Source organism: Sciurus vulgaris, assembly GCF_902686455.1.
Source record: "Sciurus vulgaris genome assembly, chromosome: 17".
Lineage (NCBI taxonomy): Eukaryota > Metazoa > Chordata > Mammalia > Rodentia > Sciuridae > Sciurus > Sciurus vulgaris.
In genome coordinates this window covers 3,705,004-3,721,886 of record NC_136478.1, presented here as the reverse complement: position 1 = coordinate 3,721,886, position 16,883 = coordinate 3,705,004, and the positions used below count along the sequence as shown (strand labels likewise).

Genomic DNA, 16,883 nt, shown 5'->3' with positions numbered 1-16,883 from the left:
GCAGCTGGGCAGCCACAGTGCATTCAGTGGAGGAGCAAGACTTTGTCTGCCTTCCCGTCCCATGTCCTTTTTTTTTTTGCCACCTGTAACACTGCATCTGGCAGTTCACTTGCACTGTAATAAAACTGTTAAAGTCCTGAGCCCTGTGTTTATTCAAAGACTTACTCTCACAGTTCTACACAGGTCAGTGTGAATAGTTGGTGCTCAGTAAATAGTGAAATTTCTGCTCTGCATTAACTGAACAATGTTGTCTTCAAACATCCCCAGAACCAAATTCAAAAGCACCATGTGGTTGTTCATTAGATTTCAGTCATGCACTGTCGTGTGATCAATAATTTTTCCTTTTGATGCAACCATTGACCTGTTTTTTCTTCTACTTTGAGATATTCACATGCTATGCCATTCACCCCTTTAAGTCAGTGTGCCTTTCAGTGGCTTTTAGTATATTCTCAAGTTATGCAACTATCTCCATGGTCAGTTTTAGAATGTTTTATTTCCCCCACGAACCCTCAGATCTGTGAGTGATTGCTGCTCATTGCTCTTATCCCCTGGCTTTGCACTGCAGTCCACTTGGTCTCCATTGGATTTGCCTGTTCTGGACATTTAAAATGAATGAAGTCTTGCAGTCTGTGGCCCTCTGTACCTGGCTTCTTTCTCTCAGGATTATGTTTTCAAGGTTCATCATGTCATCACATGTATTAGCCCGATGACATTTCCAAAACCATGTTCCTTAATCCTTGTCAGACCCAGGAGATCCTTGTAGAACTGAGAGATTATGAAGTCCAGTGTCACCCATTTTATAGGTGAAATTCAGACTTTCCTCACTCAAAACAGTTTATTTCTCCCTAATGTTTACCCATATCTCCCAGATTCAACTAACTTGAATCAGGAAATGAGGGAGGAGAAGCCCGTACTTCTCAGTTTCTCCTTTGTTGGTGGTGACTTGGTTATGATGGTGGACCCTGCCTGGCTTTGCATCTGTAAATAGGGGATTGTTCTAGAGCCTTTGTGATGGTTGTCTAGCTCACTCGGAAACTGTTAAGAACAGTACAACTGCAAGGTATTACCTGATTACCTCCCGGAGAGCCTGATTAGTTGCCATCATCCTTTTTGAAGGCAAAGAGCGTTAATTTGGGGGCAACCTGCATATATGCTTTTGCCTTTCTGGAGAGGTGAAGCCTTTGGAAGGAAGCTTAGAACTCAGAGTGCTGTGCCCTAGTGCCCTCTAGTGAGGGCTGCAGCACTCACCCTCGGTTTCTGTCCTCAACTTTAAGCCGTTTACCGTGGCTCCGTTTATGTGTGTAGAGGAGCTACAGGTGTGCAGGTGTGATAAACGTGTTTCCTTCTTCCCTTCTTTGACCTTTGGTTGATGAGTTTATTTCTGAACCTTACGTCTTTGCTTTTCGATTAGCACAGACACTGGCGTGTCCAGCTTTGCCCAACCACTTCCCAGGGCCCTCTGATAGCTGAGATAGCCCCCTAGTTTCCTCCAGAAGACAAAACCAAGAGCAGCCAGGCCAGGGGCCTGTGTTTCAGTGAGGCTTCTTTTTGTCTCCATCCCATCTGGTTTGTGGGCTTGCCCTCTCTTTCCTGAAGTATTTCTTATGTTTTTTCATATCCTTTCTAGAAGGGGTTAGAAAATAAGTGCACTTGAACAGTGTGAGTTTTGAAAGCCTGGGATGGTGTGGGACACGCACGTTCCTTCTCCAAAAGAAGAATGTGGGTAGCGGACACCTCGCTGCACAGTCGGCTGGACTCTGGGCGCCACAGCACTTTCAAGAGGAGTGCTAATGTTACTTTCTTGTTCTGCCTTTTGACCCTGATGTGATGCCAGCTCTGGTGGGGGTCCTTCAGACAGAGGCAGCTTCCCAACATTTGCTTACAGCCTTGGTGGAGCTATTGGAAGAGAGAGTTACTGAAGGCAGTGCAGACGTTCTGCAGTGTGTGTGACTTACGAGGGCCTTCAGGTACTGCTTCCATTTTGTCCTTACAGTGACTATTTATTTGTGTGTCCTAGGTCCTGCACTGGATTTTGGAAATACAGGAAAGAATGAACTTGTTTCTACTTTTTAGTCTCCCCTGCTAAATTAATGGTTATTTTATCTTTATACAAAACAAATTCATGTGGCCAGTGGCATTTCCTTCCTCACTAGAGTATAAATGTTATGAAGTCTGGCACATCTTTATTTTATTCAAAGTTCTGTATATCTTTCCTCCTCATTTAACAGACTTTAAATTTATTAATCCTCCACAGAAAGGAAAACATTCCCATTCAGTAAAAGGAGAGGAGTAATGTGGTTTTCAGTTTTAGATTTTTCTCTTTCTTAAATAAGCTTTTTATTTGGAAATAAGTTCAAATTTGCAAAAGTTGCCAAAAGCAAAATTGTAAGAACTTACAGGTTCTCTTTTACCCAGATGCACTTAAGACTTAACTCCATTTGTTGAATCATTTGGGGTGACACACAGGTATCCAGACACACATAATCAGACAATTTTTCCAGAACTCCTTGAAAGAGTAGGTTTCATATGCCATGGCCTTTCATCACTAGATGCCTGAATGTGTCTTTCCTAAGGAGATGGATGTTCTCTTACATCACTGCAGTCTGTCTCCTGCTGCGTAAGCTCACACTGATGCAGGGCCGGCTTCCATACTGCTGTCCAGATCCATGTCTGTCCTGGTACCTAACCCACCCCAGACTCCAGGCTGCTCGGTTACCACATTTAGTTCTTGTTCCTCTTGTGTGTTCTGTGATCTGAAACATTGCCACAGCCTCTCATGACACTGATCTTTTTGAATCGCAAAGCTCCCACTCTTTGCCTTTGGTAACACTCTGTATTTTGCCAAACCTAAAGTAATTTTTATTTTTGAGAGGCAGTGCTGGGGATTGAACCCAGGGCCCAGGGCCTCTCGGATGCTGGGTGATTACTGTACTGCTGAAGCACACCCTCCAGGCCCTAAAAATAATTTTTTTCAATTCTTATTATAATTTTTCAATCCCTATAATAATTTTTTATTGAAAAGTCAGAAGAAGGTGGTGAAAGGTGAACATTTTCATCATAGTTGGCTGTCTAAATTCTTTGATAAACTTCAGGTGTCACAAAACATGCTTCAACCTTTAGTCAAATATCATTTTAGTTAAATAGTTGCCATTGAGATAGCAAGGCAGTGTGATTTTTGTCCTCTTGTTGGAATTTGCTCACTCTTCAATAAATATTTGGCCTCTTCTTTCCCTTTTGTAGTTCCTTTTGTAGGGGATGTTAGGAGTACTCTACCTCTGAGCTACATCTTCAGCCTCCACTTTATTAAATTTTGAGAGGGTCTTGCTAAGTTGCCCAGATTGACCTTGAACTTGCAATCCTCCTGCCTTAGCCTTGGGGATTGCTGGGCTGACACTATGCCCTGTTCAGATCTCTTTTTAAAAGACTTGAGGTTATATATGAACTCAGTAAAGTGTGTTGAGAAGTGTAATTATAAATGAATACTTCATATTCATTTTTAATTTTCTAGAAGAAAACCTGCCCAAAGAAAATACCTAACAATCCTATAGAACATTCCAGTTCTTGTCTGTATGTCTTCTCTACATTATGAATTAAAATAGATCCTTTATCATTAGTTAGATTAAGATGGATAACTTTTAATAAAGCGTGCTCTTAGTGAATCTTAAGATTTAACTTTACAGGCTAGGGCTGTAGCTCAGTGGTAGAGTGCTCGCCTAGCACACGTGAGATACTGGGTCACATAAAAATAAATAAATAAAGGTATCGTGTCCATCTACAACTAAAAAAAAAAAAAATTAAAAAGATTTAACTTTACACCTGTGATATCCACAGTTCCCTGGATTTTACTTCTTGGTCACTATTCTTGTATCTTTTGAATTCATTTTCTGGAATTTATAAGCAGCACTCCCCCTTTCAAGAAATGGGTGTATGGGTGCCAGAGAATGTTATTTTTCTTTCTTTCTTTTCCTCTTCTCTCTTCCACCCTCCCTGCCCAACCTGGGGTTGGACCCAAGGCCTCAGGCCTGCTAGGCACAGTGCCCCACCACTCACCAGAGAATGTTGTTTTTCTTTTGCACTGAGTAATAATCTTAAGAATAAAGTCGAATTTTATGAAAAAAAGTACTCTGGAATTCTAGGAACAAAGTAACTGTTGAACTTTCCAAATACTGTCCCACAGCTTTATAACTTTGTTATTCTGTTGTTAAGACCTGTTGAGTTTTAAATTTATTTACATTTAGTAGCTTAGTTTCCCCACTTCTCTAATAGCTCCTCTTTGATGACCCTGGGTGCTTTTCTACCTACCTCCCCCCTTCACCTCCTTTGCCCTTCCATTGCTTGGTTTGTACCTGAGTGAAATTAATATAAACTTTCCCCCTTGTTGAAGATCACATCTGGGATCACCCCTAAATCATTTTGAGACTTTGCTCCTTTTCACCATTACTGTCAACACACAGTGTCTTTGTGGGCTGTGCAAATATGTGGAGATATTTATTTACATAGGAGCTGACCAGGAGACCTCCCTCATGAGCAGAGCCTTCCCTGTGCAGGGCAGATGCCAGCAGGTGTGAGAGCTGGTCACCACTTTTCTATGTTTATTATGGTAATAAGTATTATCTATTTAATATTTAGTTACAGGTTATTTATTTACTTATTTATTACCAGGGATCAAACCCAGGGGTACTTAACCACTGAGCCACATCCTCAGCCCTTTTTTATTTTTGAGACAGTCTCATCTCACTAAGTTGCTTGGGGCCTCACTGAGTTGCTGAGGCTGGTCTCCAACTTATGATCCTCCTGTCTTAGTCTCTGGAGTTACTGGGATTACAGGTTTGCAACACTGCACCTGGCTAGTTACAGGTTATTTTTGAGACATACATATATAATTTCCCTCTAAGTTATGAGGTTGTAAGCTCTGCAGAGCAGAGGACTACTCTCTTTCCTCCCCCATGTAGTAGATATAAGAAAAATGTGGCTCAGTTCGGGTCCCAAGGCAGCTCAGACTCTTGAATCCAGCAGAGCAAGCACTCTGGGTTGCCTGGTCTGAGTCGCAGACCAGCAACAGCATCTAGAAAGCCACTCCGGACACGGGAGCTCACACCAGAGATTTTATTAGGCAGACAACCAGAGTGTCTCTTCTTGGGGCTGGGAGAGAGAGAGAGAGAATGGCGCAGGAGCTTCTCCTAAGTAGTGGAATTTCAAGGGCTAACAACAATCAGGTCAATTGCTGAGAAGGGGGCTCACAGGCTGACTAGTGGACCAGTAACTGGCTAGGATGTTCAGACTGACAATCTAGGTTGTGAGATGGGAGAGGGAGAAATGGCTGCAGCGTAAAGAGTGGGGGAGCAGCTTTATATTATAGTAGGTTCCAAATAAAGATCAGTTGAAGGAATGAGTGAATGAGTGATTGTTGTAGGAATTACTCAAACGGATTCTTGTCAGTGACTGCCTGCTTGCAACTCCAGGAAGCACAAACTTATGCGCACTGGCTAGGCTCCCATCTGTAGTTTTGCAAGGTATTTTTCCAGAAATCTGTGAAATCAGGCCCCATAACTAGATGCTGTGTTTGTCTACTGTATGTGTATGTGCATCATGTTCAAGTGCATTTTTAAAATAAAGAAATTATATACTTAGAGATCATTAATCAGGATCATACCACTTGTGTCTTTTGGGTTTACCTCTCTTCCCTCTTGAACCTCATTTTCAGCTTTTTGTTGTTTGTTAGGGAAAATTGTAATGGAGGTGGCGACATGAGTCAGCAGAAAGGTAAAAGGAGGTAAAAAGGCAAACCGGAAATACTGGTGGACTGGAAATCTCTCCCATCAGCAGGACTACATTTGCTGTACACAGTTGACATGTGTCACAAGAAGCCTTGTCAATTTTAGAGTGTTCTTTGACAGTTTATGGAAAAGTTTAAGTGTTTTCTTTTTAGTAATTGGCAAATACTACACATAGAAAACTCAGTTTGTTAAATTATAAAAGAATTTTGGGGATTCTGGCACAAATGTTGCTTATGATTGTTACCACATATAGTGGTTTTTGGGAAAATAAATGATTTGTATATTTTATATGATGACTGAGTCTCTCTCTCTCTTTTTTTTTTTTTTTTTCAGTATATTTTTGGAGATTTTAGCCCTGATGAATTCAATCAGTTCTTTGTGACTCCTCGCTCTTCAGTTGAGGTAAGACAAACCTGTTTTAGTGAATAGAAGTATTGATACAATTAATGGTTGTATTTGTTTTTTAATTTTTAATTTGTTTTTTAATGAAGAATTCTAGTCTACACAAGGTATAGACTAATATGAGAAGTGCCTGAACCTACCAGCTGGATTTGATGAATGTTAACATTTTGCTGTATTTGCTTTATACTTTCAAAAAATAATAAATATTGCAGATGCTGTTGGAGCTGTTGCATCCTCCATCTTGTGGCCAGGAAGAACTCTGGTAGGTGCCAAGTGTGGTTCCTGGCTGTGTTGTTCACCTGGGGTACACGCACCGGTGTTATTATCGCCAGGGAGTGAACTGCAGTGTTCTACATGCTTTAAAATGTCATGCAAATGATCCACTGTGTTCTTCTTTTTGTAGTTTATTTTAAGGTACTGTTATATTCTTCAGCATTTCTGTGCTTATTCATTTGTTTTTGTTCATTGGTTTTAATTGCTCAATACCATGGATCTAACGCACCAGTTTATTTACTTGTCCTACTGAGGACCATTTTGGTCTTACGTTCAGCTCTAAAACATGGGCATACTTTGTCCTGTCTCCTCTAACTGCTCTGTAGCATTCTCTGGGATGTGAGGTGGGTAGGGGCTGGACTTAGGCCTCTGTGAGGAATTTCCCATCTTTAGTCTTCCTGGTGATTACCAGTTTACTCTCTGAGAGGTTTTCAGTCTGCATTCCCTTTAAAAAAATGAGTGCAAATTCTCCTATTGGCATACCCGGAACCTTGTTGATCTGGTGTGTCGTAAATGGATTCTCATTGTTTTAATTCACATTTCCCAGATTATAGACAGTTGATTGCTATGTGATTATTTTCACGTCTGTTGACTCTATAGATTTTATCTTTTCCAGTTACTTTGAATTTAATCCCTTTTTTGTGTTTTCAAATCACATCTTTTTCTTTCTGATTTACAGGATGAATAATAATCTTTGATTTTGTACATTGCGGGTATCTCTTCCTAGCATGAGGGCTTTTAAACTTCATATATGACACACTTTGCTGGGAAAGGGGAGTATGTTTTTGACTTTAAAGTCAAATGTGTTGATTTTTTTTTCCTTCATGTTTTTTGTGTATATAATTTTAAAAAAAGAAATCTTGAAGAAAAGTTTGTTTTCCTTCCTGAAGGGATGAAGACATTTGTCTAAGGTTTTAAACTTCTTATCTCCACACTGAGTGTGTCACACAGCTGACACTGGGTCCTTCTTGTGTATGTGTGGCAGTGGGACTCCTGCCCCTTGCCCACTGCAGTCAGACTTGTCTCAGCACATTTGCAGAAAGCCACCCCTCAGGTGTCGTGGCCTCGTTGACCTGTTCTGGCTCTGCCTGCCCCGTTCCATGGTCTTCTAGCTGCCTTACTTTTGACTTGGAGTAGCTTCACACTCAGTCTTCTGGTGGAGTGTATACCCTCTCCTAATTCATGGATGTTTGATCGCCCTGCATCCTTCATTCTGTTATGGCATGTCAGAGATCAGCGTGACAAAGCCTATGGAAAATCTTACCAAAATTTCAATTAGAATTGCATTAAAATTATGGATTAATTTTGTTGTATTTTAACTATTCATTCATTTTTTTTCCAATCCCCAAAAATTGAAACCAGGGTCTCGTGCATGCCCAGCAAGTGCTTTCTCCCTGAATGAAATCCCCCAACTCCAGGCTTCTTTTGAAATGTCTACTCTGTGTGATTAATGATTTCTGTTTTAGTTTAAGAAAAACTTGTCTGTCATCTTTTCAGACTTATATTTTAAGTATGAAGCTGTTGAAGATGGATTGAAAGGGGAAAAGTATATAAGAAGTCAAATCTTTAGCTTTTAATGAAGCTTAACTAGCCCTTTAGGTCCTTATCTGATAAGTATGCACAACTGTATATTTCGTGTACCTTAAATATTCATGCATGGAATTCTTTTATTGGGTAAAGTGGGTGGGGAAAGTTAACTGCTTTGACTAGGGTTCTAAAGACCAGAGGCTGGGATCTGTCTGGGCCACTTGCATTTAACCTTGGCAAGTCTTTCAACTCCTCTTCACCTTGGCTGCTTAAATTCTAAGAATTGCCTTTTAGAGTTGTGGAGGTAAGACTAAACAAGAATATATTGAAAACATTGTATTTAGGCTATAGAGATGTAAGAAAGACTTATGCTTGTTTTCTTCAGTTTCACTTTAGGAAAAAGAAAAGACTTTTATGTCAGATTTCATTTTGGAAATCAAATACATTCAATTCTGAATTATTCCCATCTCTTGTGATTATTGCTACCATTATGTTAAGGAATCGGAAGTCTGAGCCAGGAAAAAGTGAAAATTATATTACATTGCCTGAAGCAGTAAGATGTATCTGTGTGTCTTAGAATTTTGTAGAACAAGCTCTGAAATTTAAGTGTTTTCCAATAATAAACATTTAATTAGGAAAAATTATAACCAGGTTCCATATTCCCTAAGTGTTAGACCCTGCTAATGATTCTACTCTAAATAATTTGTCTTTAAATCATAGGAAGATATGGTGGCACTTGCCAGGAACACCGCAACCTAACTTCTCTTTGTGATGAAGGATCTAAAAAATGATAAAGCCCAACTTCCGTTTGCCATGGCTCCACCACTTAAACAGGCTGGGCTGTCTTGGATACTTCCTTCATCCCCTCATGCTTTCTTTTTCTTTTCTTTCCTCGTGTTTTTAATTTGAAAAAATAGAGAATGCTCATTTACTTCACAGAAATGTGAAATCAGCTAACATCTGGTCTGATACATGATGGTGCAGAGGTTCAGGTCAGGTCAAACCTTCCATTTGCAGGAGCAGTGGCTATCTCTTATCAAAATCAAGGTTAGCCCTAGAAATCTCAGTGTGTCTGCATTTATTTGGACTCTTTTTTCTTCTTTTTGAGCATGCATTAAAGTTTGAGGGGGTGTGACAAATGTTTATTCATCAAAGGGAAATATAGACTAATTAGCATAATCAGATTCAGTTATTCTGAATATTATGATTATTACAATTCAAGAGTCTGCGTTATAGTGACATGTGATTGTGAAGCAGTGACCATTCGTGGGGTTTGTGAGGACTGAGGACTGGCCCCTCACTTTCCCTACACAGCCCTTTGGCCTCTGTCTTATAAGTAAAGTAATTGCACTTCATTCCTGCACTTTTCCCACCACAGCACTGTGGGTGGCACAAATCAGAATCTGCTAATCTTTATACCTGTCTTTTGGCTGTTAGGAGGTTGATGACATGCATTTCTTGCTCAGGACCAAGAACTGAAAAGCCCCAAATTAAGTGATGTCGAGGGGCTGGGGAGATAGCTCAGTTGGTAGAGTGCTTGTCTTGCAAGCACAAGGCCCTGGGTTCAATCCCCAGCACCACAAAAAAAAAAAAAAGAAAAGAAATGTCGATTGTTGTAACATGACAGCGTTCCACCTTCCCTAAGCCATAGTCTTCTCAGTGAGAGCTCTTTTGTCTCTGGTTTGCTTGTTGGAAAACTTACCCCTGGCAAGACAAGGGTAACCATTAGTTTAATAGATGTGGGTGACTTATATATGTGATGCTAAGTATTATTTTAATTCTTTAACAGTAACTGGTAACTTCTAGGGCTCTGCTCTAGTTTATGAACCAGGGTATTAAAAATTAATTTCTCTAGTGGAGAAAATGCCTTCAGCTCATTTAATAAGCACATTTCCACCCCATTTATGATCCTGTTATTGGTGCTTGGAGTAGGGAAGAAATGGTGGTTATTCTCGTAGCTGTCTAGGCTTTCAGTGTGGACACTCAGGTCCTTCACTGAACAAGCCCACAGGAGCCTAGTGCAGCTGTAGGTGCACATGTGTGTAAAGCACAGTTAAGACTGGTGTTCTCAATTTGGTGTCTTCATGCAGTTTTAGAGGGAGTGAGTCCTGGCTCTGAAGGGTCCTTCCAGTGGGGAGCAAAACATTGACTGCCTTAGGAGGAGACTGAAGCATGACCTCTGCTCAGGATCCCTGTCTAGGACTAGAGCATTATTTTCAGACTAAGCTGATATGATGTCGAATCTGAAATAATCATATTTTGGTTTTTCACACTGCTTAGTTTACATTTGTGTGAGGAATTTTGTTTGCTTTGGTTTTTTTTTTTTTTTTTAATTTTGTATACTTATAGTAGCTGTGTAATTAAAGATGAGAACTAGCCATTGCTTCTGCAAATGGAAGGTTTGGCCTAACCTGAACCTCTGCACCATGTTGGGTATCAGGCCAGATGTTAGCTGATTTCACAACATTTCTGTGAAGTAAATGAGCATTTTTTACTACACAAAAATTGCATCAAGAAGCCCAAAGGATCTTCACACCTGTGTTTTGTTCTCTGTGGGGAAGAAAAGACTAAAGGAAACTTCAATCCTCAGAGGCAGCAGGCTGGGAAAACTACCCAGTGACACCAGACTATGTTCCCTGACTGACAGGATGGCCCAGTGACGCTAGGCAATGCTGTCTGAGTGCTCAGGATATGCTGGACATGTATCTTCTGCTGCCTTCAGTGACCTCAGGAAGGGGGACTATTTTTATGGAGTACCAAGAAGAGGAAGCCAGGGCTGGGCGTTCCAGGTCAACTGTACCTCTACTAGGTGGTACAGGAGGGGTCCAGTCACCGACCACTGTCTAGCTCTGGGACAGTACTGCCATTTTCAGTTAATGTATTTAAGCATTTACTTTGATTTGCTGATGTGACAAAACAATGCATTTGTGGGGTACACTTGATGCTGAATGAGTTACAGCACAGCTAAAAAATGTTTCCTTTTTTCTCTTTAGGCATGTGGCACCTTTCATTCTACAAATCCCAACTACACATAAGATACCCTTTAGTCTCTGACAACTGGATACAATAAACACACAGTGAAATAAAACTAAGAGCTGGACAGTGGTCTTGATGGGATTTTTGTGTAGTGATTCAGAATAGTATAGATTTCTGTCTCCAGGGGACGCTGCAGTGTCTTTGGCAGTGGCAGAAGGAGCAGGCATTAGAATGGGAGTTTGCACACTGTCTCTTGTGACTGAAGAGGGCAGGCCATGCTTTGTGGCTTCCCTGACAACTCTGTGCCCACCGCTTTGGGCAGATGCATGCTTCTGCTGACTCTGGGCCAGCCGAAGTGCTGGCATATGAACTGGTCTCTTCTGTACAGGTGCTAGGCACAGTGTCTGGTTCAGCGCTTGTCTGTGTGCTGAGCGTGGTGCCCCCTGGCCATGGAACTGTGTACAGCTACAAGTCCTGAGGTGTCAGCTTCCTTTCTAGTCACCCTGTTTGTTTTGCTTTTTCCCTTCCTTTCCTATTTGTCATTATTTTCTGGTGCAAGATCTTACTAGACAGCTGATCCATTCTCTCTGATTGTTGAATTGTCTTGCTGAGAGTTCTTCAGAGTGGGCAGCCATTCATCAGACAGTAGGGGCAACAGCAGGGGCGTGAGAGCCACCAGGGAGCTTCCACCCCAGTGGCCCCAGTCCCGTCTGGACTTGGTGGGCCACTGTGCTACGTGGATGCGTGAGCAGATTGGAGAGGGCCACCAAGGCAATGGTGTTGTGTTTTCTGTTTGCCTCCAGGTAGCTGCTATTTGTTCACTTACCTGATTCTTCCTCCTAAACTTTGTTTGTCCAAACATGTCATTTGAAGCATTCCCAGCTCTCGGACCAACGTGGGCCAGCCAGGAAGAAGAAGTATGTGAGAGGTTCACGCTGTCATCCTGTTTTTTATAAAGAAGTCTGACCGTACCATTTTGCTTTCTCTCTTTCAAACAAAAAACCTGATGTCTAGCCATTGGTTCATTTATGTGGGGTACACTTACGTGTTAAAAAGGGAGCCACAGTCCCAGGCCCATCTTTCTGCTTTCTGACCACAGACCTGGTCCCAACCTCTGCTACTGTGCTGTACTGTGGTGGCCATGAACAAGAGTGCAGATGATCCAAAGAGTCGCCTTCACTAGTGATCAGAAAGCAGAGGTTCTCTGTGATCAGCTACCAGTAGCCTGAGAAAAGGAAAGAAGTCTGTCAGAGGCTTTATTGTAACTGATTTCCATGTCTGTTAGAATTAATTAAAAAAATTTTTTTTTTTAGTTATAGATGGACACATACCTTTATTTTATTTATTTATTTTTATGTGGTGCTGAGGGTTGAACCTAGTGCCTCACATGTACTAGGCAAGTGCTCTGCCACTGAGCCACAATCCTAGCCTGAGAATTCATTTCAAAATTTTTCTGGCCTCATTTTTGGATGTTTCATAATGATAAATATTTGAAGGCATTTCTGTAATTTTTTTTCCTTTAAGGGGAAATAAAGATGATTTCAGATTTTACAGCCTCACCATGAATGTTATTCTAGTAAAAGTAATGTCAGGAGAAGAAGTTGCATGGATAAAGAGTTTAGTTAAATTAAATGTCTTAATGCAAGTATTGGGTTTTAACATTCTGTTGAATTAAAATTTGTTTTCCAATTCCTCGTGCAGCTCCCTCCATATAGCGGAACAGCTCTGTGCGGCACACAGGCTGCAGATGAACTGCCTGATGGTAAGCTGGTTCTTTCCTTATTTCCTGACTTGGTTCTGGTCAGGTGCCTGGGTGGGCATGCTACCTGCCATCATTGGCGTCCCTCTAGTTCATGCTTCTTGAGTTAACATTTCTTTGCAATGTGACGTTGTTGAGCCACAGTATAGTTCATCACTGAGCTGCTGTGACTGCTGAACTGGCTTTAAGCGTTATGCTGGACCTCAAACTCTGAGACTCAGGATTCAGCCTAGGAGATGGTTGTTTAGTTGTGTTTTTTTCCTTAAGGGTTCTCAGTGCCACAGGTGTGCTATTCTTGATAGCCTTACGCTTAGATTCCAAGGGAGTTTCCTCTTCTTGCTGCTGGGGACCAGCTGGTCTTGGGGGCAGGCTTTGGGCAGCTAGGGGCAGCCTGGAGCTGCTTTTGTTGCACTTCACATCCCTGCCCCAATCTGTGGTTGCCCTCTTGGGAATGCTGGACTTCATTTCCTGGAGTGCCTGTGCCCCTCTTCTGGACTCGGTCACAGACCCTGGGCTGGTTGCCGAGGATAGTGCTTATTGAGATGCATCCATTTCCTGTTGTCAGCACCAGTGTTGAAATGCTAGAAGGTCCTGCAGTCAGCATAGGCTGCTGTCACAGGCTCAAGTCTGTCTAGACCATTTTGGGTTTGGATCACATTAAAGGCCCTTGTTGGCCTCTGAGAAACTGAAAGAAAACCATTTTTGGAGAGCCAGGGATTTGGATTCCCTCTCTAGTTAGTTTGGTCAGACCTGCGAAGGGGTTTTAATGATAATTTAGGCTTATATAGGAACTTTAAAAGACTTACCCAAGGGTTGGGTCTATGGCTTAGTGGTAGAGCGCTGCCTAGCATGTGTAAGGCCCTGGGTTCAATTCTCAGCACCACATATAAGTAAAGTAAAGGTCCGTTGACAACAAAAAAATATTTAAAAAAAAAAAAAAGACTTACCAAGTTAGCCTTTCTTGTTACACAGTAACATCAGAAAGTGATTGTATCTAAAGTTATTATCCATTTAATAAGAAACAGTAACACAGGAGACTCTAAAGGAAAGGGCAGATTTAATATTAGTTGAGGATGCTTAATAAAGCAGATGAAGCTCTGAGGACCCAAAAGCCTGCTGCAGCCTCTGGGCTGCTTTTCCACCTGTGGCATCTGACTGCAGGTGGTGTGGGCCGGCGGCCTTCCCTCTGTGCCTCTGGCGTGCACACCGAGAGCATGCTGCATGTTCTGTGCTTATAGGTGCTCTGTTCTCCTGCCTTGTGCCTTCTTCCTGGTCCCACACCCTCTCATCCTCTCCCCTGTCTAGGCTTTTGTACTTCTTGACTCTTTCCCCCTCTATTCTTTGTTCTGGTTTCTTTAATCCTTCTTTTATTCCACTGGAAACACAACAGGAATCTTGCCACCTGCTTGCATGTTAGCCAGGCTCGCTGATGAGCCCCTTTCTCTGACGTCTCTTTGGTTCTGTGTTTCCATTACTTCTGTTACTCTCACAGGCCTGCCCCCTAGATGGTAATGAGTCTGCCTCCCTTTCGGCATGCCCAACTGTGGGCGGCAGGGACCACATCATTTCTGAGTGCCTGTCCACTGCACAGTGTATATCCAGAAGGCTGAAACTAACAGTGCCTTGGTTGGCTGAATGATTTAAGATGTGCTCCGCTGCTGCCTCCCACCATAGCTCGCTGCAGCAGGCCACCTGCAGACACCTCTTCGTAGCATCACGTTTTAAAGCTCTGCCTTTGTAGACAGTTCCTAAAGCTCGACATAATCTGTCCTCAACCCCAGCCCCATTCAGTTGTCCTTCAGGTTCCACTGACCTCTCTGTAGTTTCTGATTGAAATGATCTTGGCCTATACCCAGAAGCAGTCACAACTTCACCTCACGTTATGCATTGTCCTCCTCAGTTGGCTTGTCTGTCTCCTTAGTTAAGTGTGAACTCCCTGCACAGGGACCTAGCCTTGCTCAGCTCTGGCCTCCTGCCCTCGAGCCTTGCACCAAGGGCCACTGTACTGTATGTACCACACCTACTTTGAGAATCACTGCCCTGGGATGTCATTTCTCCTTCCTTCAACAAATCTGCCTGTAGCACCTGAGTGTGAGTTCCCTCTTCCCAGTTGGACTGTTTAAAGCCCTGTCTGCAGGCCTCCTCGCCTCTCCTGACAGACGGGGCTCTGCCTGAACTCTCACTGTGCAGCACAAGTGTGTCCATTGTGAGCATTCTTGGGAAGAGGAACTGTCTGGCTGCTCTTTTGCCTTCTGGTGATGCCAGCCAAACAGTACTGGGTGAATGTCTTGGTCATATCTGTAGCGTATTGCAACAGTTTTATCTGTCCATGTCACTTCAGTCCAGAATGTAAAATGCTCTAGGATTGAGAATTGAAGTAGGGAAGCCATGCTCTGCTGGAACAGCCTTACCTGAGCAGCATGCTAAGTCTGTGAGGTTTCACAGTGTGCACCAGTGTCCCAGGGGTGCCCCGTATGGGTGTCCTTCACTCCTGGCACACTTACCTGAGTCCACGTAACTTTGCAGCCTCCTCACATGTCATAGGTGATGCTGAAAGCAGAATGAACAGTCAGCCTGTAGACCAAATAACCATTTCTGTTTTCAATATAAGGAAACAAAAAATGAATACCCAGTGAGCAGCGGACTCAGGTTGTTCTGTTGGTAGCTTTATATGTAGACTTGCTGATAGGTATAATTGTGATCAGTGTTCTTTCCCAAGAACTTTCTGTTGTTTTGGACAGGATTGTACCCCTTGCCTGCCCAACTGTGATATTGAAACAGATGAAAATTCAGCTCAGTCATCTAGCTGTTGGGCACCTATCTTCTTCCCTCCCACTAACTGGCACATCATTGGCCTCTCTTGGTCTGTATTTTTCTTTTGGGTACTGGGGATTGAACCCAGGAGTGCTCAACCACTAAGCCACATCCCCATTTATTTATTTTGAGACAGGATCTTGTTAAGTTGCTTAGGTTCTCTCTAAGTTCATGAGGCTGACTTTGAAATTGTGATCCTCCTGCCTAAGCCTCCTGAGCTGCTGGGATGACAGGTGTGTGCCACTGTGCCTGGCTGGTCTGCATTTTTTATTTCTAAAAAAAGACTTCTGAGAGCCAAGGTAAAATATACTCAGTTTTCTGCAGTAGGACACCGTTCTTGGTGCAGTATGATAGTTTTCTTGAAATATGTTCCTTGAAAAAAATTGGCCTCTTAATGCTAAACTCAGTGACATCTTCACTTAGCATTAAAAATGAATTACAAATCATGTTTCCTTTTTTTAGCTTCAAACTTACAACCTTTTAATGAAATAGAGAATAACATTAATGCCTGAAGTCTGTTGAAAGACACAGTTCTCATACTTAACCTAAGTTCAGAGAGATGACCTGTGAAGAAATGTACATCTTGTCATTAATGAATATGTAGATTATGGCTAACAGGGAGGAAGTATTAAAGAATTCCAAAGAGACATTTAGAAGTCCAAATTTATCTTTTGGTATGTTTGGAAGTGTCTTTGCCACTCACGGACTCGATGGAGTATGAATTCATTTATTGGGCACTCCATCTGCTGTCTGAGACCATTTCCACACCTCCATTACGTTGTCCGTGGAGGAGGCCCAGAGACAGTGTGTTCTTCTGCACAGGATTCTTTGTGTACCCCATGTCTCTGCAGCTCTCTGTCACACTAATTAGAGAAACTGACATGACAGTTTTGGTTGCCTTGGTTTCTTTTTTTTCCCCCCTAAAATTAAGTTGTTCAAAGTTCATATTCCCTTAAGTATAAAGTAAGGTATAATCAGGTCAGTTTCCGTCGAGGGGTTCTCTTGTTGTTTTGTGTGTTGTGGTGCTGGGGGTTGACCCCAGGTAAGCATGTACTCTCCACTGAGCTGCCTCCCAGCTGAGGTTGTGTACAAAGACAAAGCATTTTTTTTTTTTTTAATCACAAATTTATTTTAACTTTTGTTTTCTAAAAAAGTCTTCCTTAGTTACCCAAATCGTTGAAGAAAAGTGTAGGCTTCTATTTTTCATGTAACCATTAAATATAATTTTAGATGTTATTTCTTTTCAGCAAATTATTGAGCACAGAAATAAAATATATCATGGCTTTATTAATTAGGGAAACAATTTGAGGTCTTAGTTTTCAAAAATAAAATGAGTAATTATTGGCAGTTTCATA

At 41.9% G+C, this 16,883-nt stretch overlaps 1 protein-coding gene across 2 annotated transcripts in view; it reads left to right on the top strand.

Annotated features, from left to right (window-relative positions):
- The window catches only part of USP10 (ubiquitin specific peptidase 10), a 62,088-nt gene that overhangs the window by 16,177 nt on the left and 29,028 nt on the right, over window positions 1-16,883 (top strand). For both annotated transcript variants that reach the window (XR_013760349.1, XM_079118278.1), the window contains exons 2-3: window positions 6,111-6,179; window positions 12,657-12,717. Coding sequence is in view for 1 of the 2 variants with exons in the window: in XM_079118278.1 (XP_078974404.1) it covers window positions 6,111-6,179; window positions 12,657-12,717 (130 nt within the window). In the remaining variant the exon portion in view is untranslated. The remainder of the gene's footprint in view (window positions 1-6,110; window positions 6,180-12,656; window positions 12,718-16,883) is intronic.